General features: G+C 44.4%; 1 protein-coding gene across 6 annotated transcripts in view; it reads left to right on the forward strand.

The window, feature by feature from the left end:
• The window catches only part of EDAR (ectodysplasin A receptor), a 494,038-nt gene that overhangs the window by 304,568 nt on the left and 161,658 nt on the right, over positions 1–27,812 (forward strand). For all 6 annotated transcript variants that reach the window (XM_086934280.1, XM_086934281.1, XM_086934284.1 and 3 more), the window contains one exon: positions 2,230–2,315. In XM_086934280.1, coding sequence (XP_086790406.1) covers positions 2,230–2,315 — 86 coding nt within the window. The remainder of the gene's footprint in view (positions 1–2,229; positions 2,316–27,812) is intronic.

Consider the following 27,812-nt stretch of genomic DNA (forward strand, 5'->3'; position numbering starts at 1 on the left):
TGAACTGATTTTATTCATTTGGAAGCTGAGGGATACTTATTAAACTTATTTTCCTCTTAACTCTCCAATTTTAGCCTTGTTTGCACTTTTCCCACACTCACTTTGATTCACGCACTGCTTTTCAGTTATCACTACACGCCAATATATCCACAGCCCAATGGGGCACCCACATTCTGACTATACTCATAAGTGGCTGCAGTGTCTACCCTTCCCGGTGTGAAGGGTCCCAGATGATGACAAGGGCGGTATCGGTCGATAACTGATGGGTATTTTTCACATCTGGAAAGTATCCTGTTGACTTTATATCACATTCCTTTAGATACCATAGTGATTACTTATGCCATCAGGCTGTACCATCAGCAAGGACACTGCCTTTCTATCTTTTTAACTTTCCAACTTTTAATAAGAGCCACATGAGGCTGTTTCCACCACTTCCATAACGCTGTACTTGTATCTTCATTCAATAAGTATATTGTCCGTTTTATGTCTCTAAACTGGATTTATCTACTTTTTTGTTGTTGTCCACGAGTTCATTTCAGGCCGCCATGGTGCAGCACCCCAATTAGCAGCTGAAATGGCTTCCAGTAGCACGAATAAAGACAGTCGAATCTTACAAGTGGGATGTCAGTGTGCACCAGGAATGCATATTGTGTCTGTTGATCGCACTGACTAAAAGGGTGACAAACAAAATGATATTACTACATTAGCTACCACTCTAATAGATCCACCTTAATGTACTGTGAATGTGGTACTGTCTGCCATTCTTGACATCTCCTGCCCTAAGATAAGTAGTTTTGTAGCTGTGTAGTCCTCCCCATTGAAGTACCATCACTTTACACCGTCATCACGGTCCCTGTGCCTTGTTTTATTATTTTTTAATCCCCAATTCAAATAGTTGAGACCCATACAGGGCACAATGGAGGTGGCCAAATGTTGTCTTCATATAACAATATCGGCTTTATTTCAAACGTCCGTGCAGGGGTTCCAGTGTCTTGTACTATTTGTTGGTTACAATGCAAACCCATATAATCACATCCAATGAAAATTATTCGTTGATGTGGCAATGAAAACTAGTTTCAGAAAAGCGTATAATTAACTCAGCCATTTTATATGATAAATTGTCAGAATGTCAACACGTCTTGCAAATCATTTGTTCACAGAGCACTATTTTATAGTTTTGAGAACTAAATGTACAAGTAATGTAAGTGGAGTTTACATAGTGATCAAATCTAGGAATTCCTGCAGTCCCAGTAAAGAGCCTATTTATCCTTTATTTGCACAATTAAACAGCTCTGGCCAGATTCACAAAGAAAGCTGTAAATCCCTGGATACGTGGAGTTCTCATGTGTATTAGATGCATGTATTTAAGTCTAACTTATAAATGCTAGCAGGATATATTATGCATATACCTATTTATGGGTGTATGTGTCTCACATACCTTCCTGCAATATGCAAGTTTCTCCAATCCCACCTGTTAATATACTCCAAGTTATGGAGAATCTGTAAATAGTTTGTTGGGAAATTAGGGAAATACTGAAAGTTAAGAAAATGGGAATGTTTGTGACTGTCCATGCTTTCTGAACCACTTACACGTAAATGAAATAGGTGCACGATCATAAATTCGGATCAGTATGTGCAAGAATTTAAACTCCAATGAGTGTGGTAACTGCATTGACAATATTTGTGAATATTCCCAGTGTTATGACTTTTTGGGTGTTGGTGTTCAGCTCAATTTCACTGACCAGCCGTCTGGCACTAACGAGAGAACACCCAGTACCATTTTTTGGATAGCTCTCAAGAAGGCACTGAGCACAACATTACCACTGCATGTGTTCCCTCTCATTTTTGTTGCATTAGCTTGACTACTTCTTTGACAATACCCGTATGAAAAGCAGGCAGTAGACATGTACATTATTCTGAGGAATTGAATAGGATATTTCAAATTAAGTTTCTAATGATATCAAAGCCCAAAAGACCATCTCCTTGCAAAGCCTTCTGCTAAAATCACAGTATTTGTATGTGATGCCCTATCCTCTGTGTCCTTGTTTATAAACAAGGTCTATTGATTATTCTGCTAAACACTCCCAGCTGAAGATTAGAAACTGAAGCATGGAGAGGTACACTGAGTTTTGTAAACACAGTTTTAAAAGATCACACTTTCATACTTATGAGTAAATGTTCACCCAATCAGCTGTCTTCTGATCTGTCTTGTCTTGCCTCCTATTTCAGGTATTATATGCTAGAGAACCGGCCGAGAAATAGCTATATGATGGTTTGCTACTCGTGTTTACTGGCACCACCAAATATCAAGGAATGTAAGTGTTTTTATTTTAAGATATGATTCACAGAACATTAAGCTTTATCCTATTTGTATCTATGGTATGAATTTAGGCTGTAAAGTTTGAAATGGTCTGATGTAGTTTTCAGTAAAATAAAGCATATCCAGCCAAGACCATGGGCCAGGTTTTATGGATCTGGCTTGAGAACCAAGAGGCCCAGCCAACCTGGCAGCAATAGAATCGATAGAGCTTTGAAACCTTAATGCACTCTTCTCGTTTGTTTGAGAGTTTTCTTAAAACACTGCTTTACACAGTGCAAAAACGTACCTTATAAACAGTGCGCTTAAAGAAAACGTCACTTATTCTCTTAAAAAAACCCCTCAGTTTCTGACTCATTTGAATTCTATGTTGGTAGTGGAGCTGGAATACGGATTAAATAAAAAAACACTCGTGAGCTACTAGTAAAGTGAAGTCCTTCAATATACTTCACTATAAAAAGTACCTGCAATCTAACTTTTTTAAACTCATGTTAATCTATGTTTGTACAATGGAGACATACTATGCCGGGAACCACTAAGAGTTAAACGTGTTTAAAGAACATGGTGCAGGGCTACTGATGGACAGGCAATTAGTGATTTGCTGAAATCACAAGAACATTGTGATAAAACGCTATCTGGCTTCAAACATGTTAATAGCCTGAGGGTGAGCAGTCACACCTCACTAACAGACAAATCAATTTATATCTCAACAAACACTGTTATGTCTTTCCAGTTTCTTGTCAAGCTTTTCTTTGCATTACCTTATTCTCTTTTTAGGGTTGATTGTCCTACTTCTAGCTGCCTTATCTTCTTTCTCCGCCCTCCCTTTTATCATGTACTTGACATTTGTTTTTCATCTATGAAAAGATCATATGCTTTGTTTTCTTAGACCTCCCTCCGGGCAGTAATCTAGCCTTTAGGGTGTACCTACCAGATGTCCAAAAAGCAATGGATACGGTTGACCATGCAGGTCCATACACCTATGTAATTTCTCAAACAAATCATTCCATCATTACCAGTTTGACTTTGCTTTTGCAAGATATGATTACCTGTACGCAAGTCAGTCTTATCTTTCCTCCCAAAAAGCAGTTTGGCCCAAATGGCTGTGGGATAATACCTGCATGGATTACAAAGCAATATCAGACACATAATATTCAGTGGCGGCTGCCACAAACAAAGGGTGGTGACCAGGTGGAGGGAACGCAGGAGGAGTTGCATCGCGTGTGGGGGGGGGGGGGGGGGGGTAGTAATAATATATTAATTATAAAAAACTTTATCTGAAACCGTCGTCCGCCTCCTATGTCGTGTCGCGTCTTCACTCCTCTTGCTGGTCCCAGCAGCCCCTGGGACAGACTCCCATCCAATTACCGTGCTGCAGAGCAGCACAGGGATTGGCCTGAGCAGGCTACAAAGACTCCGCTCAGGTCAGGAGTCTGTGGGGCCTAAACCGAAGTGGGCATTTGTGTTTTTGGCCGGCCAGAGACGGCGGGCCAAAACAAATATGAGCACTTAGGAAGTGCAGATAGCACTTCTCTCCCCCTCCCATGCCTCGGCCCGCAGCTTCCTACAGCGATGGCTCAGAGCCGGCAATGAAAAAACAATGCTGGAACATTATTTGTCATTTGCTGGCTCTGAGCCAGGCAGTGGGGCGATGCTCCTCCCCTGTTGCAGAGGAGCCGTCACTGATCATTTTGTACGTCATGCATCAAAGACTTGAAATGTCGGTCATTGGGCTCAAATGTTTTGAGTTGTACTATCTTGATCCCTGTGGGGATGAAGAGCTATGGTGAGAATCAGACATATCACAGCATGTTTGACGACGGTGTCAGCCACCTTTACCCTATTGCCCAAGAATAATAAACACATCACTGGTAGAATACTCCAGACTGAACAGTTTCAGCAGCTAGCTAAGAACCGAAGATCCACTCCCCGTAGGATAACATTGTCTGTAAGACCCAATGTTATTTTGAACTGTAGTTCCTGGTGTCTTTTTGGAAACACCTACATTCCTGGCATGTCATACGCGTTGCCTAAAGGGCTTGAGTATCACTAGTCACCAACTCAGGTTATCTTTCGTAAGTCCTACGTTCTTCAGCAATGGAAACGCGAAGCATTGAAATCAGTGATTGCCTGTAGCCAATATGAATTCCTTAGGGTTTTTTTGCATCTTGTCACTGCCACAAAAGGAGCAGTTACGACTTAGCTACTTGCTTATGGAAGACTGCACGGGAGTACTTGCAACCACAGGTAAGTGGAGCTTCAGTGCCCAAGTGCAACATGCTCTGAACCCCTATCTGGGCCTAGCACTTCAAATTATGAAGACTGATCCAGACCATCACCTAGTGGTAAGTGGCGCTGTCTTAAACATGTTAGTGGTGCTGAATTCTTTTCTGTCAGCTAATTTGCGCACATCACATAGAAACCAGGCGTTGCTTCCCCCTAAATGGGAAAGGTTAATAGATGGATGGTTAATGTATTTTGGTCCCAATCATGAAAGGTTATATAATATAATATTAATCCAAAAAATATTGTGGTACAAATCTATTGTTGTTAAAATATCCACACCCAAAATATCAACTTTACATACATGTAATGTAAAAGTACAAGAATAACTACAAATAACGAACCAAAATATCAATATTACATTGGTAAATAACCTATATACGTGGAATTAAAGTTTATTGTAATTAAAAAGCACATTCTTTTGTCAAATTAATAGTTTTTAAAACTATACAGAGCACATAAAGAACTTATTAACAATAATTGAAGTTTTAAAGAATATAATTCGCAAATGCAACGTTAAAATGTTATATCTGAAACATTCTCTAAAATACTGCTGACCTACTGGCTAAAAATGTCTACAGTTCCAAAAACTGTTTGTGAGATGTTAGTACACTTATCCTCGCCGAAATCTAGCAGGGCAATTTGAGTGGGTTTTGTATGCGCCCAGCACTTCTGCTTTTCCCCAGGAAGATTACAACAAAAGGTGGGTTGTATCACTTAAATTTTTACATATGTTTCTGCTTGCATCCAACATCCTCTAATTTCTGCTGGTCCTATTAAACCGTACTTCCCCAGTCCACACCTATATTGTATAGCATATATTGCATGAGAAAAGCCACAGTGATCATCATGAAAAATACCTATTCAAAATCCAAAATTAAATAATTGGCCTTTACCAGCTGGAACATGAGAAAAGTCAATCCCAACTGGTTACCCCAAAGTCCAGTTTGAAAGCCAAACTTAAAGGGGGAAGCTTTAACTCTTTACCTGAGCTTCAAAGCTGTTTTTTTTAGTTTTTGGAATAACCAAACCCCATAAAATATCTGTCAATCATTTTTTATCTGGCAGCATATAGTTATATTTCTCTTTATTTATTTTGTATTTTATTTATTGAGTTTTAGGTAGCGCAAACTTGACCTGAGGGCATCAGAGCGCTTCACGGAGTTAGCAGCGAATACTTGAGATACATTTGGGGTAAATGCAGATACATAATGACAGAGAGCAACGAGGTATACGTTTCATGGTTCGTTTAACATGCTCCATCCATCCAACTAATTGTGTGTAGACCAAAAGCATTTTACAGTTTACCATATATATTTTATCCTACAAATATTCTTAACTGTTTCTACCGTGTGATGTGCCTTATTTTTATACTCGCCTGAACTCCAGGCCTGTTTTGCCAATAAGATCGCCTATGATATTATGAGATTTATCAACTACAAAAACCAGTCCTTCTGGATCACATCAGGTAACTGAGCATTACTTGGAAGCTTAAACCTATGCCACCCTTAAAACTATTACATACCACAGTAGTGCAATCCTGCAATCCCTCAGGAGACAGGGTAAATATAATCCAGGACACAAAAGCTCCCAAACGAATCATTCAATAGTAGAATAAACAAATCATTGGAATTACCTGTATAAAAAGGAGTACACTTTTTATAAAGTAACAAATACAAAAATATTTACTGAATTTTTCAAAACTAAAAAGGGAGAACAGAACTAATTGGAGCACTAAGATCAAAACATAAACAAAATGTGAAATAAAATAATAGGCGAACAAATAAAACTGTGACACATAAATGCAAAATTCTTCTAATACATGAAAGGGTTAGGGCTCATACAATCCTGCATTAAATGTTCAATTGGCAATTTCCAATTGACCAAAGTGATGTGGAACAGGCTCACATTTTCAGATGCCAGTTTTCACTGTTCTTCAATTTTCTCCAAACGCTGTTGTCACCACAAGGGAATCCTTTATAGCTCATATCAACTTTTCGATCTGTATATCGTGTCTTACATTTTATTCCGGAAAATGAATTGATCTCCCCCAGCCATTTAAAGATATGTTTCACATGAGAAGGAGCCGATTCTCAAACTTTCTTGCGCACCCCAGAACTACTTATACATTTCATGTGTGCAAAAGTAAATCTTTGTGAGGGCAGATTCCCATTTCTGATTTACAGAATAAAGAATAGTGGAATTTTACCCAGGAAAATAGATGAAAATAGATTTACTCTTACCAACAGAATGGGTAAGATAGGGGTGGAAGGGGGTGGAAGCGCGTGGCCTGGCAAGATGGGCAACAAGACGTAGTTGCCGGCGGCTCCAGCCACGACGGACCTAATCCTGCATAATCCTGGTGCCCCACTGCTGCATAACGGTAGCGGCACAGAGAATTTAGCGTAGCACTGGGCCCCCTGATGGATGTGGGCTGCCGAAATCGTGGGAGCAGAGGCTGTATTCGACAAAGACAGGGTGTGGGGCTGGGTCAACCATTCTGTGGCCTGGCACGGCCTAGCTGAGCCATGGTGCTGAGAGTAAACCTGTCGGCAGCCCTCTTGTGTGGAGGCGGGGGACTGAAACAGAGACTGCAGTGGTCAGCTGCTGGCCTCCCGATGGCAGAGCAGGCTCTGCTGGCCTGGAGGGTGCAGCTCTGGGGTCTTCCCCACGAAGAGGCTGGAGAGGGAGTGCCCTGCAAAGGACATGGGCCGGTTGCGAGGCCACTGAGTAGAAGGAGGCCAGGAGGTGGCATGAGCAATCGCGGCGCCCAGGCGAGGGTAAGTGAATGTGTACTGGTCCTGATTGCAGACCCTGGGCCCGGGTAAACTGAGGTGGTCCTGGGCATGTGTGTGGGGGCAAGTGGGATTTGAACCCTGGCGGGCCTGTGGAGCAAGGATCCTGAAAGTGAAAGAGGGTTGTGGGACAGTCACCCGCTGAACTCCTGTGTTGAGGCCGGACAGGTCGGATGGAGAGCCAGTGAGGACTGAGTTCTGGGGCCCTGTGGACTTAGCTGGGGAGGCTGCTGGACCTTAGTGAGACATCACCAGCCACAGGTGGGAAGTCTGGGAGACAGCCACAGGGGCATCCAGGGATCCCGCCTGGGGGGAACATATAAGTGCTGTGATGTGATGTGATGTAGAGATTGGGAGGAGTGCCCTGGTGACTGGCTACGGCTCCTGAACTGCATGCCCATAACTGTGCAGAGACTGGCCTGGTGGGTGATGGATGGGAGCCCTGGCTGGTGTGGGCCAGATAACCGCAGTTGTGCATGAACTTCATTGCCCTGCTTGTGCTCTGGGGACCCCTGCTGTGTTTGCCTCACACCTTGGTGGTCCCTGGTGATACCTTGGAGCAGTGTGCCGGGGCACATGATGCCTGCTGGGGCTGATCCTTGCAGGAACAGAAGCTTATTCTAGCCCATTGGTAGCAGAGCACTTGTGAGGGCCAAGCTGTGGCTCTTAGGGCAGTGAACCATGGGGAAAGAGAAGCCTGAATGATCGCACTCCAGAAACGCTATCATGCAGTACAGGGTGTGGAATTGAATAAAATATCTACTTGCACATGGAGAAAGTTCCTTCATAAATCTACTTGTCTTGTAACAAAATCCACTTGTCCCTTTTGTACCATGTGATGCGGCAACAAATTATGTCAGCAATCTCATTAAAGAAGAGCTCTGATATAGCCTCTCTGATTACGCCAGGGCTGATATCATAGTAGTGTTTGAATACTAGCAATTCCCTTATGTTGCCACGTTTTTGCAGATCTACATACTGGGGCTGAAGGTAGTAAGCAATAGTTCCAGGGCTGGAATGCCATTTTGAGTCTGTGCAAACCCGCTAACTAGCATGTTTTAAGGGTTTTCACCTACTCTTCTCTAACCTTTTCCCACACTGAGAAAGGTTGGAGATTTACTCTGGAGAATGGCAGACATCAAACTTCTTCCAGGGTTGGGAAAAAAGTGGTTGGATGGAAAGTGAACTTACAAAACACTCAGGTTTTTGCATGAGCAAATCTGCACATGTGTATTTTCTCATGCTAAAATGCAGTTCACAAATATTTTCTAGAATTACTATTCCTTGACCTACTTTTGTAAATTCTTGAGAATTCATGAGAGCTGTATATCTGTACTTAACGCAAAGACATGTACCATTGCTGCACTTTTGAGACTTTCTTTAATAATTGGGCCCCATAGTAGGTCCGGCATTAACCATGACCTTTTGTGCGGCATTAACCATGACCTTTTGTGTTTAGTAAAATTCTGTCCCTCTATCGGCTGGCTGCACTGTGAGTGATAGCATTTCGCTGTTTCACAATGAGCATATTGGCACACAAAGTAATTTTGTTCAGTACCAGGAACTACTTTGGCAATGTGTGTTTTTTGAGACCAAAAACTAATTTTGCTTTTGCCAATGTTTATTATGGTGAGAGCTTAGCAGCTCCCACCAAAACTATGCCATAAAAAGTCACACACTGAAAAAACCAAAAGGCTGACCACCAATTTCAGAGCTACTCTATTTGCCAATGCTTGTTTATTTCTGTTTTCTATAATCGTATAGAAACTGGCTACATTGATTTTCCATTATGAATAGTTTTAGGAAATACTAGCATACATCAACATATGTTACTAAATGATGCTGCAAAGAAATAGTACCTTAACGTTTACAGCAGTTTAGGTAAATGTTTTTTTCCTACTTGCATTTTTTTGGGAACATTTTGAATCCTCAATCTTGCTTTCAAGCTTCTGTAAATATTTGCATCTAATCAGAGAGCATTGTGGGAGCATTATACATAGACACATGTTGCTGAACTTTGAAATCGTTTGTGTGTGTGTACACAATTTATACTAGAAGCACTGTCAGTAGTGCAGTCTGAATTAACAACATTTACATAGAGTGCTCACCCTAATAGTGAAGGCTTTGCATTAATGAACCATAAATACAAGTGTGAACAGAATTAAGATGGATTCAAATATTGCCTTAACTGCAGACAATGCTCTCACTTGATCCATAATGTGGTATTGTAAACTGGCACCCAAAGGGTTTGTGCTATAGAGGTCTGGGCCTACTCGTCCCTAGGACAAAATACACTCGAAAACGCTATAGGAATTCCACATCCCTGCCCAGGCAACGATCGGTTTGCTGGGTGCACAAAAGAAGGATCGTTCTCCAGCTGAATTGTTGGCAGCTATCCAGGGCTCACAGACTGCTTGAACGAAAAATGGAGACTATGTCGATAGATGTCAACTTACTTAGGTCTGACCTGCTGCTGGAGATGACAGCAGCGCAAAGCAGTATTGACAGTCTGCAGGGGAATGTTAGGTTGCAATAACATTCAACTGGAACGATGGGTGCAACAGCAGCTCCGGCCACAGGCCTCTTGGATTTCTTCATGGTGGAGAGGGCTCACTAGTGCGCTGGTGCTGACCCCTCCACCGGTTGCCCCGAGGGCCATCATCACTAACAGCCTGATTCATCAAGCTGAATTGAGCTCGCAAAGGGCCAGATTCTGAGAATCTGGCCCTTTGCGAGTGCGATTTTTGCATTTGGGATTCATCATCCCAAATGCAAAAATCGATAATAGCGATTTCGCTATTTTGCGTGGAATTACATTTAAGGAATCTCTATTTGAGATTCCTTAAATGCAATTCATCATCCATTTTTAAAATTGCGAATTCACAATTTCGTCCCGCTATTTACTGCGAGGTGAAAGCTCGTGGTAAATAGCGAAAACTTAGAAAAATGCTTTCGGACATGTGTGAGCGCAACATCTGTTTAAATTTACATTTAAGGGGTGCTACAGGGTGTCCTTTGGACACCCCTGGCACCCTTTAAATCGCTATCTTATTTGCGATTAGCTAATTGCTAATCGCAAATAAGGAATACTCCCCATTCATTCCTATGGGCCTTTTGGCCCATAGGAATGAATGGGGAGTTATTCCTTATTTGCGATTAGCAATTTGCTAATCGCAAATAAGGAATATGTAGGAATCGCATTTTTATTTGCGATTCCTACATGAAACCCGTTTTGCGAGCCTGTAATAGCGATTCCTTATGAATCGCTATTAAAGACTCGCAAAACGGGTCTTTCATGAATCAGGCTGATAGATTCTGAATTATCGGGAAAGGGATAGCGAGGTGCTAGAGCTGAGGAGGTGCCAATGTTTGACAGCAGTAAAATAGCCATTTCACCTTTACCATACTCTGTAGGTGCATGAACAGTGAAAGTCTTTACTTGCTTGAAACCAAAAACTGTGTGGTCTACAGTTGAAATATATGCTGCTGTACTCTCCAAACTGAAAGTCATTTCTCAGAGAAAAGGGCACTTATTCGAGCATTGGAATGAGGTCTGGGAGTGGTTGCAGCTGTGGGACAAACCTCCGGCTCACAAGTTAGGGGAGTGCAGCAGCTCAAGGTTAGGCACTGGACCTTTCTGTGGTTCTTGAGGGGCCTCTTCAGGGGGGTGGGGCGTCTGAGGGTGCCTGGCCAGTTTTACCTCGAGTCACAATCCAGGAGAATGGCACCATGAAGGTGTTGGTTACTGAAGTCCCCCAGTCACTTGAGGGGGTGCCTTCCGTTTCCCCCAGCTGGTTTGGTCCCTGACACCCCATCTGTCACAGCAGACATTGTGCCAGACACAATGTTAACTGTTTAATGCCAGGCTAGTCCCATTAGCGTGCTCTTGCGCACCTTTGATATATGAACTTAGACTTGGGGACGGGGACGAACTGTCCTGGCTCCTTGACTGCATCCCTATGGTTCAGAAGCCTAGGAGGGACGTATGGGGGTGTATTCTTGCATAATTTGGCTTTTTGATGTGCATAATTGTTTATGTGAGAGTATCGCTGAATGGATTCTCCTCTATGGGCCTTCATGTCTTCATTGTGGTGGGTTGGTACAGGTGCAGCCTATCTGGGGCACACATGTTCTCATTGCAGAGGTCGGTTTGGATAAGAGTTGTGTGTTGGGGGATCTTTCCCTTTTGGACAGGTAGGGGATGCTGTGTTGGTCCTGGCACATACTTGGGGTGGGCACACGTAGAAACTATGTTTTACTATGTTTGTCCGGGTGTGGGGTGTTCCCCATTGTGATAGCATTGATACAGAGTACGTTGTTGCAGCTAAGTTGGGTTGTTAGAGTACTGCAGGGCATGGGAGGGATCCCACATCCCTGAACTCTGCATATGGGACATGAGTACAGACTCTTGACACGGAATGTCTGCAGGTTGGGGTCATACGTTAAGCCATATAGGGTGCACTCCTTCCCGAGGAGTCACATAATTAGCATAGCCTGCATACAGGAGATGCATTTGGATGTTCCTGAGGCTGAAAAGGTAGCGAAGAAGTGGAAGGGGAAGTTATATCACACATTATACTCTACATATAGCAGGGGAGTGCTGGTCTGGGTGGCCCCAGGAATGCCATTCTCTCTTATGCGGAGGCTAATGTCAAAGGTAGATATACACTACTTCGGGATATGCTAGATGGTAAGGCCATATCTCTGATCCACACGTATGCACCGAATGTGGAAGATCCACACTTTTACTTTTTTTTACAAAATGCAAGATCTGATTAGTCAGGATGTGGATGTGCCTCTGCTTTGGTTGGTAGACTTCAATGTGTAGATTGGGAACCATACTGGCTGTCCTTGCGATTGAACACAAAACCTCAAATGACATCAGCCTTGTGGATGATGACGCATAATTTGGGGCTTTTAGATGCCTTGTGTTCACTCCGAATGCTGCACAAAGCGTACACCTGCCACTCTCTTACACATAATACTTTCAGTAGACTGGATGGAGTATTGGTAGCCAGGATTTCCCTTGACAAGCAGGCACGTGTGTCACATTTGGCTAGGTTCTTGTCTAATCACACCCCTGTATGTTGCATGTTGAAGTGAGGGAGGTGGGCAGCAGAGAGACGAGTGTGGCGATTTCCAGTGGATGTCTTGGAGTACGTGGTGGGTAGAGAGGCACTGTTGCAGGCATTGGCCAACTACATGGGGCATAATGGGTGCACAACGCCTTGTAGCACCACCAAATGGGAAGCCATGAAGGCTGTGTTGAAAGGGCATTGTATGGGGCTGACTTGTGGGGTTTGGTCACAATTGTAGAAAGCACAGCACACAGATGAGGATGCCCTGGCTGCTCTGAGGAGACTTGTGTGCGCAGTCACATTGCGGACATGTGGTATAGCTTGGATAGATACACATTAAAATGGCACAGACAGAGGCTCCGCAATGAGGGCGATAAGTCGGGCAGGCTTTTGACTAGGATTTTGTATAGGGATTCATTATCCCTATCTCCCATTCAATTGATGCGAATGGTGTGATGGTGACTTCACAGACTGCCGTTGTGGCCATTTTTCAGCACCACCTGGTGGGTTCTATAGGGCAATGGTGAGCTGTTTAAGCCACAGTTCCCACTCCATATCCCTCTGGAGGAGGTTCTTCAGGCTATAAATAAGAGTGCGGAAGGGAAGGCACCTGGTCCAGATGGGGTACCAGTGGACACGTTTAAAGCCATGTGGGAGTTCTGAGGTCTTATCTTGACTAGGGTACTTAACACAACTGTTAAGGGTTCGTTTCAAACCTCGTGGGCCATTTCAATCATAGTTTCAATATTTAAGAACGGGAATAAGTCCAACCTGAAATGTCATCACCCTATTTCCTTCCTAGACTCTTCAGTCAAACTGATGGGTAAGGTCCTGTTGCAGAGACTGGAGGACTGGGCTGAGACTAATTCCACCATATCAGAGGCACAATTCGGGTTTAGGAAAGGTCGGGGGACAGGGGAGCAATATATAAACTTTGATTTGCTCCTATGGAAATACACCAAAGCTAAGGTTGGGTCCCATTATTTATGTTTCGCTGGCCTAAATAGTGCCTTTGACTTCGTCAACGACTCAATACCTTGGTCTACTCTGACTTCTCAGTGGGTTCTGTCGAACATAATCAGTTTCCTAGCACGCCTATATGAAAATCTATCTGCCACAGTGCGGTATGTACCAACTGGAGAATGTTCCTCTTTATTTAAGATCAAGAGGGGAATTAGGTAGAGGTGTGTGTTTCCACCATTACTGTTCTCTCCATTTATTAACAGTGTGGATGGTATTCTCCAGAATCTACATGCCAACACACCTATTGTTGGCGGATGCTTGGTCTCAGTTTTAATGTAAGCTGACAATGCTGTCCTTCTATCATGAGGCACAGGGTCAAGACTGAGAGGGGTGAGTGTCTGAAAAGTTTCAGCGCTCCGGCCATCATCGCCTTGTGTTTGCTTTGTTTGCCCTAAGTTGGCAGGATTCAAGCTAGCCTGGCCGATCAGGGGTGTTACCTCGGAACCAGTCCCAGGATGCTTGTTTCCGGTCCAGGGAAGACCTGTATTGGCAGTTCGGTCTGGACTGTTCCCATGAGGCACAGGGTCAAGACTTGATTTGCATATGGCTGGGTCTGAACTGTGGTGGTGAAGTGAGCTAAAGAACGATGATGGATTCAACCCAGATCTGTGACTGGGGGTGAGTGTTTGTAACGTTTTAGCGCTCCGTCCATCATCTCCTTGTGTTTACTTTGTCCTTCTATGAAGTACACATGTCAAACTACAAAAAATGATTGACACCTTTGGGAATTTTATGGCATCCATGAAATTGAATATTAATAAGGCAAAAGCTTTTACGAAGGTCCATGGGAAAAAAGGACAGAAATGTATGACCTTTTATATTTAGGGTATACCGATTCTAAGCAATAAAACCTTTTGTTATTTAGAGTTTTTTTTCACGAATAATGGATCTTGGGGCGAACAGGTTTTAAATATCCAACTGAAAATGAGCAGAATATGCGAGGGAGTATTTTGGTTCTCCCATATTATTAGCAGCCATGCAGTTGAGGAAATGGTTGAAATATATAAAGCCAGAGGTTTATCAGTCGCTACTTACTGGGGAGGACTATGGGGCTATATGTTTAGCAAACCCCTTCAGATGGAGGTGACCCGCTTCCTAAAGCGTCTGCTGTGTGTACCTGGATCCGCTTCATCCTTTATAGTTCACAAGGTGAACTGGGCTGCACTTTCTGGAGGACACATTAGCACTAAAACCCCTGCTACGTTGGCAGTCCAACTGGGAAAACACGGAAACCAGTTTTACTAAGTCCATCATCTCAGATTGCCTAGACCTAAACATGAATTTAAAATCTCTTGGTTGTCTTACATTAATTACTTCTAAAGTCTATTGATTGACTCACCAGTCTTGAGTGATCCCGGAAGTAGCCTCTCAAGAGAAAAGTGTAATTAAGGCTTCCTTTATGAACTACAGACATTAGTATAGAATGTGTGAAGAATTTAGGAAGCATACAGCTGCCTCATATATATCGTATGATTTGCACGAGGGTTGCCAATTCTTCATCTAGGTGAATCTGGACATCGCTTTGTTTTAAGCAGATTGCGGTTGGGCACTGCCAACCATCTAGTTGCCTTCCCCGACATGAAGAAATGCCCAACAGCTACGACTTCTTGCCCTTGTGATAGTATGTTGACAGAAAGCACACAGCACGTTATTTAATTTTGCATTTTTTTATAAGTGTTTGAGGAGACGTTACCTAAAAACATTTTTTTTTAAATTATTTTTTTTTCAGAGAGATTTGATAGTCATCAAACGGAATTCTCCAGGCCCTGTACACCATTCTCTGTAAAGCCATAACTATCATAGTCAGTCTTCGATAAGTAAAACCGGGCAACACACTGCTTGGCGTAACTTTCAGCTCCCCCTCTCCAATACCAAAACTCCCCCCCAAACTCGCTCCCCCCCACCCCCAACCTGGCCAGACAGTCCCTTGTCCCTCCCCCCCTCTTCCCCCCTGTAATCTCCCATAACAATCCCCAAACTGGCCCCACTTGGGACCATGTGAGCTAATAGCACTAGGGCAGAGGTTACCAGAAAAAATAAAATGCTTCAGCATTGTACGTTTCAAAACCGCCCCTGCACCCATACCCCTTTAGTGTCTATCAACATGAGTCAACATCTTTACTCCATGATTCTTCAGAGGGCATCTCCCCATTATCTCTACAATCCACCTAGTATTATTGAAGTTCACCCATTATTTGCATTAGAGTATCTTCTGCAGCCAAGTACGCTGACAGATAATCAATTTAACATGTCAATTGGGGAACACAAATAGAATGAAATGATCTCACCCAGTCGTAGCAGTACAGTCTCTGTACGGGCCCCCTCAGGGTCCATAATTCGATGTTGAACAGCTCTCAGGGTTCACTGCAGTAGGGGTCCCTGTACATACCCCCATGTTCAGCCTCAACCGTCAAACAGTGAGAAAGCCTGAGTTGTCGCAGCTTTACTAGTCCTGCTCATCCAATTGGGTGGCCTCGCCTTGTTCTCCATTTTGGCCTCTTGGGTTTTTCCTCTGTTCATTAGACCATTCCTTTAAGGATTTCTGGAGTTCTCTGGGGTCCCTGAAATAATGTGAGTGACCTTGTCTATTAATCCGCAGCTTCGCCGGGTACATCATCGCGTAGTCCAGCCCTAGTTCACAAAGTTGCTTCTTGTACGGTTCGAAGTGCCGTCTTTCCTCTTGAACTTTCGCAGTAAAGTCAGGATATAAGGAGATGTCCATACCTTCGAACTGCAGCTTCCCTTTGTCTCTAGCCACCCGCAACGCTGCATCCCTGTCCCTGTAGTTCAATAGTTTTGCTATTATCGGTCTTGGGGGTGCCCCTGGACGTGGACGAGTTCCCAGCGTGCGGTGAGCTCTTTCCACAATAAACATTGGTGAGAAGACGTCCTCTCCCAAGAGAGTAATTAGGAGTTTCTCCACAAAGAGTTCCATTTTTCCAGTTTGCGTCGTCTCCGCAACCCCCCTAATGCGAATGTTCGAGCGCCGCGAGCGGGCTTCCAAGTCCTCCGACTTATCCAGGAGGACCTGGAGTAGTCTACCAAACTGTTTGCGGTCTTTGTCCCATTCTGTTTGGGCTTCTTCCACTTCAGTGAGACGCCTCACGGACAGGTCGAGGCGTTCCGCGGGCTTGTCCACCCGCTCTGACATACGATCCATACGGTACGTGAGGGCATCAATTTTGGAGCCAATTGACGCCATGCTGTCCTGCAGTCCTTTCTCCATGGACACCAGCATTTCTCTGATATCCGCACACATTGAGCTCTCAGGGGTCCTGCCCCGTGGTGATGATTCAGGCGCCTGGGGTTCCGGCCCCTTCGCGCACCGTTGGTCGAATGCCAGCTTGGTCTGGGTCTTGTCGCCCTTGCCCATGGCGAACAGACAGGTCGTCAAAAAACACTGGCCTCACCGCACTCGGACGAAAACCAATTCTGAGGGGGTACTCCAGCCAACAATCCCGCGCCAGACCGCTCCTGCGAACCAGTGTGGACTCCACTCTACAGCTCCCTCCTGGCCTGATGACTAGTGTATTGAGAGGCCTTGGCGCAATGGTGCTCGAGGTATGCCTCCTTCTGCCCTCCCGGTCGCGCTGCTCAATGGTGTAGTTGCGGTGTCAGGTGCAAGTGCAATGGGCCCCGTCCGCTGCGGCCGCAAACACAACTATTCTACAAACCCCCTTGCCTGGTGTGGTCACGCTCTCTGAGGCAGCAAGACTTAGTGTGCAAGCACAGCCCGATCAGGCATCCATCATTCGCTGTTGGGCTCAGCAGCTCTCTGCGCTCCTCCGCAGTAGAAGTCGTGCTGGTGGGAGGCCTAGTGTCCTGTTACTGCCTCGCAAGATGGCGGGGAGGGGGGAGGGGCAGGGCTCCAATGATTTCAACATACACCTCCTTTCCTCAGTCCCGGGTCCTCGCCTCTTGCCCGCTTGGTAGCCTGCACTCATGTCAGCCCTCCTGTATCTGGGCTTTCGCTGACTCTGGTCGTTGTGGAGGTGAGAGGCCGAGGGTACTCGCCTGGGAGGGCCCACCCTCTGCAGCGGCAGCCACGCGCGTTTCCAGCCAGCATACGCGGTCATGGCGGAGGATCTCAGTCGTAGGGAGTGTGACCGGATCCAAGTCTGGGGTCAATCCTGTCTATAGCGCGGCAGCCCCGGGGAGTCGTCTAGTAAGGTAAGCGGTGTGTTCCCAGCCTAGCGTACCGCCAAAACTAGGCCCTCGCCAGATCTCCTACAGTTATTGGGCGTCACGAGGGATAATGCACCCAATCTCGCTCTGCGTTGCAGCAGCTCTCACCGCCTATGGCCTCCGCTGTCGGCTCCTGTCTGTAGCGTCCTCCTCTTTGTTAGGGTTCCGGCAGGACCGGGCCCGTTACCGCCCATCCAGCCGCACGCACAGTGACGCAGACCGGGCAGCCCTCCAGGAGAGTCTGGGGATTGCGGCCTGGTCCGCGATGATGCAGCGTCGTAGCGTAACTTCGTCTCCGGCTATCGTTTGTCACCGGGAGACGCCTCAGTTTCTGTCGCTGAGCTTCAAGGGGCGATACCTCCTCCGGGTACCGTCTGACTCCGTTAATCAATGATATTGAGCAGGATCGGAATGGGTAATGGTGCGGAGCTCTGCACCTAGACGTCCGCCATCGACGCTGGCAAGCTCCGCCCCCCCACCTAAAAACTATTTTCTATTGCACAAAACATCAGAGATTATAAAGCTGCTATTCGCTATATATTTACACCTGAGAATCCTTTTGTATGTTTTGATACTGCAATATACGTATGGGGAGCTATACATCTTAGGAACAATATTGTACTGTAGTGTACTTTAACAGGGATAACTTGATTATTTTTTATCCTTTTTATGTAGCTGTCTTTTATAATCTGTATTTACTGATGATGTATTTTTATGAACTTTTATTGCCATTGTAATTGTGCCAAATAAAGATTTTGAATCGAATCGAATGATACCAAAGCAAGGTGGCGATATATCAGACCCAGCACCATACCATCCGCCCACAATGATTCACATAGATGTGAACATTTTATATAAACTTTTGGCTAACGGCCTGAGTCCTTTAGTGGGGAGCTTGCTGCATGAGGACCAGTGTTGGTTTATCCTCAGTCACAACATGAGGATGCATCTGAGATGATTCATGCATGTGCTACATGGACAAGGAAATGATGAAGGTTTCAAGTGACATAGAGAAAGCGTTTAATACTATGAACTGGGGGTATTTGCATGCAGTATTGCAGGTCCTGGTATTTGGGCCCCACTTTTGGGGGAAGGTGGATGTTGGTCGGACAGCTGGGAATTGGGGAGAGGGATCAGGCAGGGTTACCCACTGTCACCCCTTTTGCTTCCCTTGGCATTCGAGCCCATGTCTATATGAGCCCGCAGGGTCATTTGTTACTTTGGTATAGAGATGGGGGCTGCGCTGCATATTCTGTTGTGTGCGGACGATGCTCTGTTCTATTCAGGGCCCCCAAGGAGTCACTTGGGGTCTTGTTGCGACTCTTGGACACGTTTGGTGAGGTGTTCAGACTGTGGATCAATCAAAAAAAGATGTTACTGTTTCTGTTAATGGCTTTGGTGGGGCCCCAGGGGTATGCTCACCTGAAATTGGGCTGAGGTGAAAACTTGACCATTTTTGATACTTGAGCATGATTGTTACGTATACTAAAAAAAAAGCAGATGCGGCACAACATTGGAAGGCTGCTGGACTTGTTGCATTCCTTGGTGGCTTTTTGGAACACTTTGGAGTCTATTAGGATGGCGGACGGGTGGCCCGCCGCCGGGCTGGCGGTGGTAACCGCCGGGCCGGTGGCGGACATCCGTCCTCGATCGCAACCCGAAAAACTGCCGGTCCCATTAGCATGGCGGTGATGACCGCGGTGGTGAGAAAATCCACCCGCCACTTTTCCTCCGGTAACAGTCTGCACGCCTGCCTGGCAGGCGGAACTGGACCGCTACATTGGGGCCGGTGCAGGGCCAGGCTCTGCCAGCATGATTATGATGCCGGTGGTAGCCAGCCTTTCTGCGGCGGAGGAACCGCCATGGAAAAGCATACAGAGAATGTCTCCAGGGGCCCATTGCTGGTCTCCAAAGTGGTTGGGGGTTTGGGTGCACTGGGGGGGTACCCCCCTACATGTCCCTGTACCACGTGGCAGGCACCTTGCAGTGCCTGTCATGCAGTGCAGGGATATGCATGACATGCTCCTTTTCAAATCGCGGCGGTGCTGCTGGCAGCAGCAACTGCCACAATTTTAATGCCTGCGATCGTTCCACCAAGGTCAGATTTCGACTGCGGAGCATACTAATTGGACCAGCGCTTGTGCCGCGGTCCTTGCGGTTGGCCTTTTCCTGCTGCCATAGCGGTCGGGGTGATTTTCCAACCGCCATCCTAATAGACCTCTTTGCCTCTTGCGCTTATTGGTAGAGTAGCCATCTCTAAGGTGGTGCTTCTTCCACGCTGTCTTTATACTATTCAGAACTCGCTGTGCACCTTGCCTTACAGCATGTTGCAGTAGCTAGACTCATTTCTTACCTCCCCTCTCTAGGCAGGCCAAGGAAATAGGGTGGCATGGGTTACATTGACAAGGAGTTATGAAGAGGAAGGGCTGGAAGTGCAGCAGCTGGAGTATTATTAACTTGCAACCCATATGAAGCATGCTGCCAGATAGATGGCTAAAGGTGATAACTGGGAAAAATGGGTGCTGGCAGGATTGGTTGAGGGGGCCCAGCTTCTGGCGCCACTGCTGATGGAGGGGTCTAGTATATCAATGGAACTACCCTATGTGATTCTTCAGACTGTGTGCGTGTAGCAGAGATTGGTGACTAAGAGGGCACCCTTGCACCAGGAACTACCAATATGGATTCTTGCATGAATCCGGCCTATGGTAGACAATATGTCTTTCCAGGCATGGCAAGATGGGGCTTGTGACTTGCTTAGGGATCTATATCCTAATGAGCACTTTATCTCCTTCGAGGATGTGCAGACTGAGCTTGGGGTAGGACCCGGTCACTTTTTCATTATGCGGGCCCGGCAGAGCTCGCTAGGCACACCTGCATGGCTTTCCTTGCGGTGCTGAAGGTGTCCAGTAGGCAGTGGCTCTTGTTGATTTGTAGCACGGGACAGCACTTTGTGTTGTTGCTGTATAAGGCTGTGGTGGTGGATGTCCTCCATTGGCCTCAGGTGTGGGATACTGATCTGGGAGACCCGGTCTCGGACGCAGATTAGGCACATCTTTGCACCCTGATGGTGTCTTTCTTCAGCATTGCTCGCTTTAAACTGACCCATTTCAGTTTTCTTCACCTTACTTATGTGACACTCCTGGCTTTAATCCTGATATCCTGAGATTGTTCTGCTACCTATCCTCATTGTAGCTTCTTGGAAGCTTATTTTTTGCACATGGCCTAAGCTTTCCCATTGTTGCAGTCTTTCTGGACTCTGGTGTTGATAGACTGGCTCTCACTGTACCCGCACACCACAGTTCTGTCTTCTGGGTAACATTTGCTGGCCAAAGAGGCGAAAGATGGCTTACAAATTTCTGCAGTTGGCCTTGGTGTTCACCAGGAGGAGAGTGGCTATTACCTGAATGAGGCAGAGAGCCCCATCAGAAGGAACATTGAAACAGGAATGTGGCAGAGTGGTCCCTGGCAGAGTAGCTACATATGAAGTGCAGCGGGAGGGATGAACAACTTTAGGATGACCTGGTTGCTTGGGTGGCCTTGTGTAACAGATGTTTGCACCCTGACGATATATACTTAAGTGACACTGAATTGTACCTGTGCCAACATTGGTCATGTATTTGAATGTGATTGACCGTATCCCTGTCATGATCCAAGGTGCTGATCCCCTGAGGATGGCTATTGATATAACAATGGAATTTCGTATTTGCAGTGGTGGCCAGCAGGGATCGGGGGAGGGGAAGCAGGGAAGGTGTGGAGAGGAGGTCAAAATAATGGAAAAAACGTACCTGATTACCGGTTCTCTCCTCTGCTGTCCGTCCGTCGTCTCTCCAGCTTGAACAGGGAAGCAGAAAACACCCAGCAACTAGGCTCCCCTAAGCCAATCACAATGCTGCAATGCAGCATTGTGATTGGTCTGAGCGAAGGAGCCGCCACTGCGTATTTGTTGCTTATATAGTAGTGTAACCTTTGGTGAAATGCTGCATGGTTAGTTGTTGTTGATGGTATAAAAATGAATTTCAAAAGTTGGGGGATTTGGGGTTATTTTCAAGATGGAAGTGGGAAGAAAACACCCCAAAATGTATGTGTGTGTATAGGAAGAGATCTCTTTGTGGGGAAAATGATTTCTCTGTGGAAAAAAAACATTTTAAGTGCAAATGCAATTTTATATCTATGTGCTGCCTTTCACACCTCGTGCAGTTCAACATTCAAAAATACACACTGACATACTAAAGGAGGTACACGACTTCCATAAATGCCTAGAGGTACTCTTGGAACTCTTTCAGAATTCCTCCCAAAATTATTTAATCTATGTGCATTAGTAAACATGAAGGAGCAAGAATCAAGCCCGTAACTCTACTCGTTTTAGGTAAGGCCCAGAGACAACTTTAGCCTGCTTAGTTAAAAAAATAAATTACATACATATACACATATATAGAGGGGCTTTCGGTCAATACTCATCATCCATTTTGTCTGTCCAAATAGCATTTACATTTTGCTACTATCAGCCACACCATAGCATGTGGTCAATAGGTCTTCCCACTTCAACCATTGCTCTCTTTCACTGCGAGTGACAGCACTTTGCCTGATCACAATTGTCCATCTGCCCTAAAATAAGTGCACTTCACTTCCGGGGTTGGTGGGCAATTCTTTAATTTGCAAGTGATTTTTGTTTACATTATTTTACCTGTTGAATGTATTTATTCATCCATGTGTGTTTAAATTATGTCTTCGGGTTACAGTACATCAAAGCCAATAGTACTTTGTCTTTGAGCTAATAAGAGTTATATTTACCTGTAATGTGCATTAAAATGAAAAAGGTTTCTATACCTGTTCTAAAAACACTTGCCTGCTATTAAAATTCTATTAAAATTATATGCAACAATTGTTTTACTTTTAAACTAAACGTGTTTATAGCAAGCATGTGGCCAACATGTTAAGGCAGGGCCACATTTTCCTTTGTTTCCTTATTCTAATGTTTTGCGGCACAAGCGTGCAATACAAGATACAAATAATCACTATTACACAAGCTTGCTACGGCCAAACCTATTGACTTTGCCAAAACTAGTTTTCCTTTTGAAATAACTCGTATAAGGTTGGCCCCACCTTTTCCAAAGCATAGTCTCCATGTGTCTTTTCTTCTTGACGGAAGCCCCTTAATCGTCAAACCAGTTGCTTTAAGTTGACTTAAATGGGCCTTATCTTGTGCATGACCCTATCACTCAAGTCTGAACTTGACTAAGATTTATTGTACTTGAAGGCTGTTTTTTTTTCACTCTTTACAGTCCTTTAAAACTGCTTTGAAGCACACGTTTTATTTGTTCGTCTTCCAGGTCAGATCGCCCGGACCCCTAGGGCCACGTTTTCATCACCAAGTTTGCTCATTTTATTTTCTGCTCCTTTCTTCGCCGCCTGCCCATTAGAGTTCTTGGCAGGATCCTTCTATGGAGATGCAGCAGCTGATTAAAACTGCTCGTGCACGTTTCGCTCTGTTTCCCAACAATGCTAAACTGTTCTTCTTGCACAGATTGAAAATCCTCGGCAGCTTCGCGATGCCTGTCCTGGCAAGCCATTCGTTGCGCGTTCTTTGTGTAAAAGGTACTTCATCAGAAGCAGGCATCGCTTGCGAGCTCCCTGTAGGTGGCGCTGTACCCTAAACACAGGTGTTGCCCTGTCTGCTCTACTATTAATCTTTGTTTCGTTCTCCTGTGACCTGCATATGTTTGACTGATTTCGTTTTTTTAATTCATCTCCCGCTGCCCACGTGCAACATAGAGAACCAGAGGTCCTCTTTTGACAGAAACTGGGCTCTCAGCTCCCTTCTAGCCTGTCTCTTCAATGAGAAAGCAAAAAGGAAGCTGATGTAAGTGCTTCAGCCAAAGCTGTCTAATGCTGGAAATACCTCTGGAGAGCTATCCAAACACCGTTTTTTTTTTAGGTCTCGGCTAGCGTAGGCTGTGTACATGCGCAGTCTCGCTGGCGAGATTTAACGTTTTTTAGAGTAGGTTTCACTAGCGAGGGTTAAGCCCCTCTCCTCTTTTCCATTGGCTTGCGTCACCGTTTAGGGTAAACGGTGGACAGCCATTGGAAAAGAGCATCCTCTGGCGTACACTTTTCTCTTTGTAGTCCGTCCCATTTGGACGGACTTCCCCGACTTACTGCTGGCGTAAAAGGTTTCTTATCTTCTTTATGGGTCCAAACAGATGGCCCCATAAAGAAGATAATAAACCTTTTACGCCAGCAGGAAGTCTGGCCGAGGCCATCCAAGTGGGATGGCAGACAAAGAGAAAAGTCTGTGGTGAGCGCTGGTTACTTAAAGTGTTTCAATGGGGCTGCGTTAGGCAGGATGTTTGTTACCTGGGGCAAACAATGAGCGTCAGGAGGAAGAAGAGGAAGTGACACAACAAGGGTACGAGAAGTGTACATGAGGCAGCAGGTGTGTGCGTGGGACAGTTCTGGTACGAATGTGTGAGTAGAGGGGCGGGACCGCGTTATGTCCCCTCATGCCCTTCGCAATTTCCGCCAACACTCACTCACCCATTTAGGCTTAGGGTGACCCCTGTGCAAAGTTTCCCTGGACAGTCAGTTATATGAGAACAAAACCCGTTGCCAAAAACTACTTCTTTAACGGACGTCTTATGTCCCGTAATTATGGCGAGCCGAATCAGGACTTGCGGAGCCGAAAGTGCTCGCCACCAATCAGATAAGTGGATACATACTCAACGATGTGGTGGATAAGTGTAACCATCTTGTATTGGTTATGTGGAATCACATTCGTAAGATTGGCTTGTGGTCTTCATGTCAGACGTTTTATTGGCTGAGGAAGCACGCCAATGCCACAGTTTACGATTGGCTAAGGAAACTATGAAAAATTATTCATTTGATGCGAGGCCCCGTAAAGTGCACATGGTTTTGTCTCGTTTTTTTAGCTGCTGCACGACAGACGCAGACACCGCTACAGACACCACTACAGCCCATCTCGGGTCATCACTGATGACAGAGCAGGGCAACGCTCCCAGAGCTGTCCAAAAGTAGACGCAATGAACGTTGCAAAGAAGCTTCTCGATATTTTCATCTCAAGACTTAAAGTCCGCCTTTTCATCTGTGACCACAGCAAACCTTTGAACGCGAGTCAGCTGCGGTGCGGCAGCGAGCTGAGCCGCCCAATAGCACTGCAGAGTCCTCTCTGACGTTAGAAGCCGTGACTGCAGCACGTCTTTGTAGGGGATTCAGAAACCGTACTTAGAAAAATGAGATTTAGGACAGGAGGGCGGCATCACTGCCTAGTTTTGATTACAGATGCTCTCCCACAACAAAGTCAGGCGGACACCTACTGCAAAGCTGAGCAGTGGCTACATCAGCTCTCCTACAGTACAGGGATGGGGACACCCACAGCAGTGCCCACCGCTGGCTGTAACAGCTCTCCCGCTCACCCACAGCACTGCCCACCGCTGGCTGCAGCAGCTCTCCCACAGCTGCAGGCGCAGTGACGAAGGCACCCACAGCACTGACCAGTGCTGACCGCAGCAGCTCTCCCACGCACCCACGGCACTGCCCAGCGCTGACCGCAGCAGCTGTCCCACAGCACAGGCTGGGGGAAAAAGTGCCTCTTAGGTGTTTCTTGGCACCAAACCCCACCCCCTCCTCACATGGTCAAGTTTTAATTCAAGTTGGCAACCCCATCAATTCCACTCCTGCCCATTCTCAGCAAATTACCAAAACCAGGTGTCCCGGTAACTCTAGGTCAAGCAGAGTTAATGGGGATCACAAATTGACCCCTGTGGTTCTCCTGACGAATGAGAAATTAAATGGGAAACAGTAATTGATGGGTCAGTGATTGTGTTACAGTCCCTATCAAGAAAGGTTGTATGATAAAAGATAAATCAAAAATAGTTGCAGTGCAAATAAAAAACTGTCAAAATATTTACAGCCAAAATATCAACTTTACCTATGTCTTGAGGAATATTAACAAGAAAAATATTGAGAATCAAAATATCAACATTGCATTGGTAAGTATACATATGTAAACAGAATTAACATTATTGTAATTTAAAAAGGAATACATTTTCAAAATAAACATAACCTATAAATGACAAACACTTTATAAGTATTTAAAAATGTAGATCCTAAAAATGAATGCAACTTTAAAATAAATTTACAAATAAAACTAAACCTAATATTAAATTATACATTCAAATAAAAAGTAGTGTAGTACTAAATTTAAAATATAATTAATTCATATTAAATAATAAAAACCATTAAAGATATTTGTAATTATCCTTTAATAAACATTTAGAAACATATTTATGTTTAATAAACCATTAATGATTCTATAAATATGTAACAAAAGACTATGACCCAGATGCATGAAGCTAAAAACCGCTCGCAAAGGGGCAGATTCTCAGAATCTTCGCCTTTGCGACCGGTATTTTTGCATTTGGGATGCATCATCCCAAATGCAAAAATCGCTAATTGAGAATTCGCTAAATTGCGATTACTTGAATTTAAGGAATCTCAAATTGAGATTCCTTAAATGCAATACATTTAAGTTTAAAAAATAGCGATTTTGCTAATAGGGCTCGCAAATTACCATGAAGTACAACTTCATGGTAATTTGCAAAAACTTTGAAAAATGCACTAAAGTGCATTTTTCAAAGTTTCATGTTGCGCACACACATGCCCTAAGGGCATGTGTGTGCGCAACATATGTTCACAGATCAATTTCAGGGGTGCAACAGGGTGTCCTTTGGACACACCTGCACCCTTGAAGTCGCATTCTCATTTTGCAATTCGCTAATTGCGATTCGCAAATTGAAAATTCTTCCCATTCATTCCTATGGGCCTCTAGGCCAATAGGAATGAATAGGGAGGTATTCCTTAATTGCGACTCGCAATTTGCGAATCGCATTTAAGGAATTTTAAGAAATTGCTATTTTTAAAGTGATTTCTTCTTGCATAGCATTTTGCTCTTCCTTATTAGCGATTCCTTATTTTTCGCTAATAAGGAATCGCAAAATGGATGCTTGATGCATCTGGGGGTAAGTTTTAAAAAAATGAAATCACATAAATACAGGAAAGAATTTAAAAAAGAAAACAATCAGACTTACTTAAAATAAATTATTTTACAACTTTATCCCTTAAAGGAACTACTCACAAAATATCTTATAAAATTCCATACTGAAGCAAAACAAGTATAGTAAACTAACTCCAATGGAAACCATTATAAAATAAATGGATAGAAATTAATTCAAATACACTTATGTAACTGTAATCCTACAAACACTGGGGGAAATGCATACCTTGTTAAGCGGGGAGGTCATATTTACTCCTGTAACTTCAATCTATCAAAAGTTGAGGAAATGCATACATTGGAGTGGGTCTAATTTACTATTCAATGCCAAGTTAACACATTTTTGGGGAAATGGCAAATATTTGGTGGGACAGATTCACTACACCCAAAACACGTTGGGCAATAAAATCCATAACTGTACATAACAACTTGTAATTTGTACAAATGAAAAAGAATTTTACATCAGTTTACCACAACAATCGTTAACCATGTAAATTATGACGAGCTTTGTAAGTGGTGGAAAAGGATTCAACTTGAATGTAAGCTTCACAATCACAAGTCAGCCAATGTAGGTGTTTCAGCTTTGTTAGTAAACATGTCACTGCTAGGATGTCTGTGCATGCCAGTGCATGATATTTTATCATGTTTTTGCCCAAGATCTGGTCAAAGACATACTGGAGAGGCACTTCAGTCGCTTTTTGTCTGTGTGCCTGTGATGTATACATGCATCTTAAGGTGCCATGGGGACATTTTTTATGGTAATTATTGTCAATACTACACTCAATTGGTTAAATTGAATAGGAACCTTCTTAATTTACTTTGAATGATCTGAAAGATGTAAGGCAAATATAGGGGAGTTGATATAGTGAAGCCTAGATAGTTTGACTCCTGTGACCAAAGAGGCCTAAAATGACAAGGCAGATATGGTGTGTAAAACTTCTGAAAAGGGAGAGCTAGTAGTTTCCTGGTGTAATTAGATGATTTATTTGTGTTTTGTAGATTTAGTTGTTATGAAACCTGTTATCGAAGTTTCAAGCAGCAAAATTGGAGTCTTTTTCACTGAA

Source organism: Lissotriton vulgaris, chromosome 8, assembly GCF_964263255.1.
Source record: "Lissotriton vulgaris chromosome 8, aLisVul1.2, whole genome shotgun sequence".
Lineage (NCBI taxonomy): Eukaryota > Metazoa > Chordata > Amphibia > Caudata > Salamandridae > Lissotriton > Lissotriton vulgaris.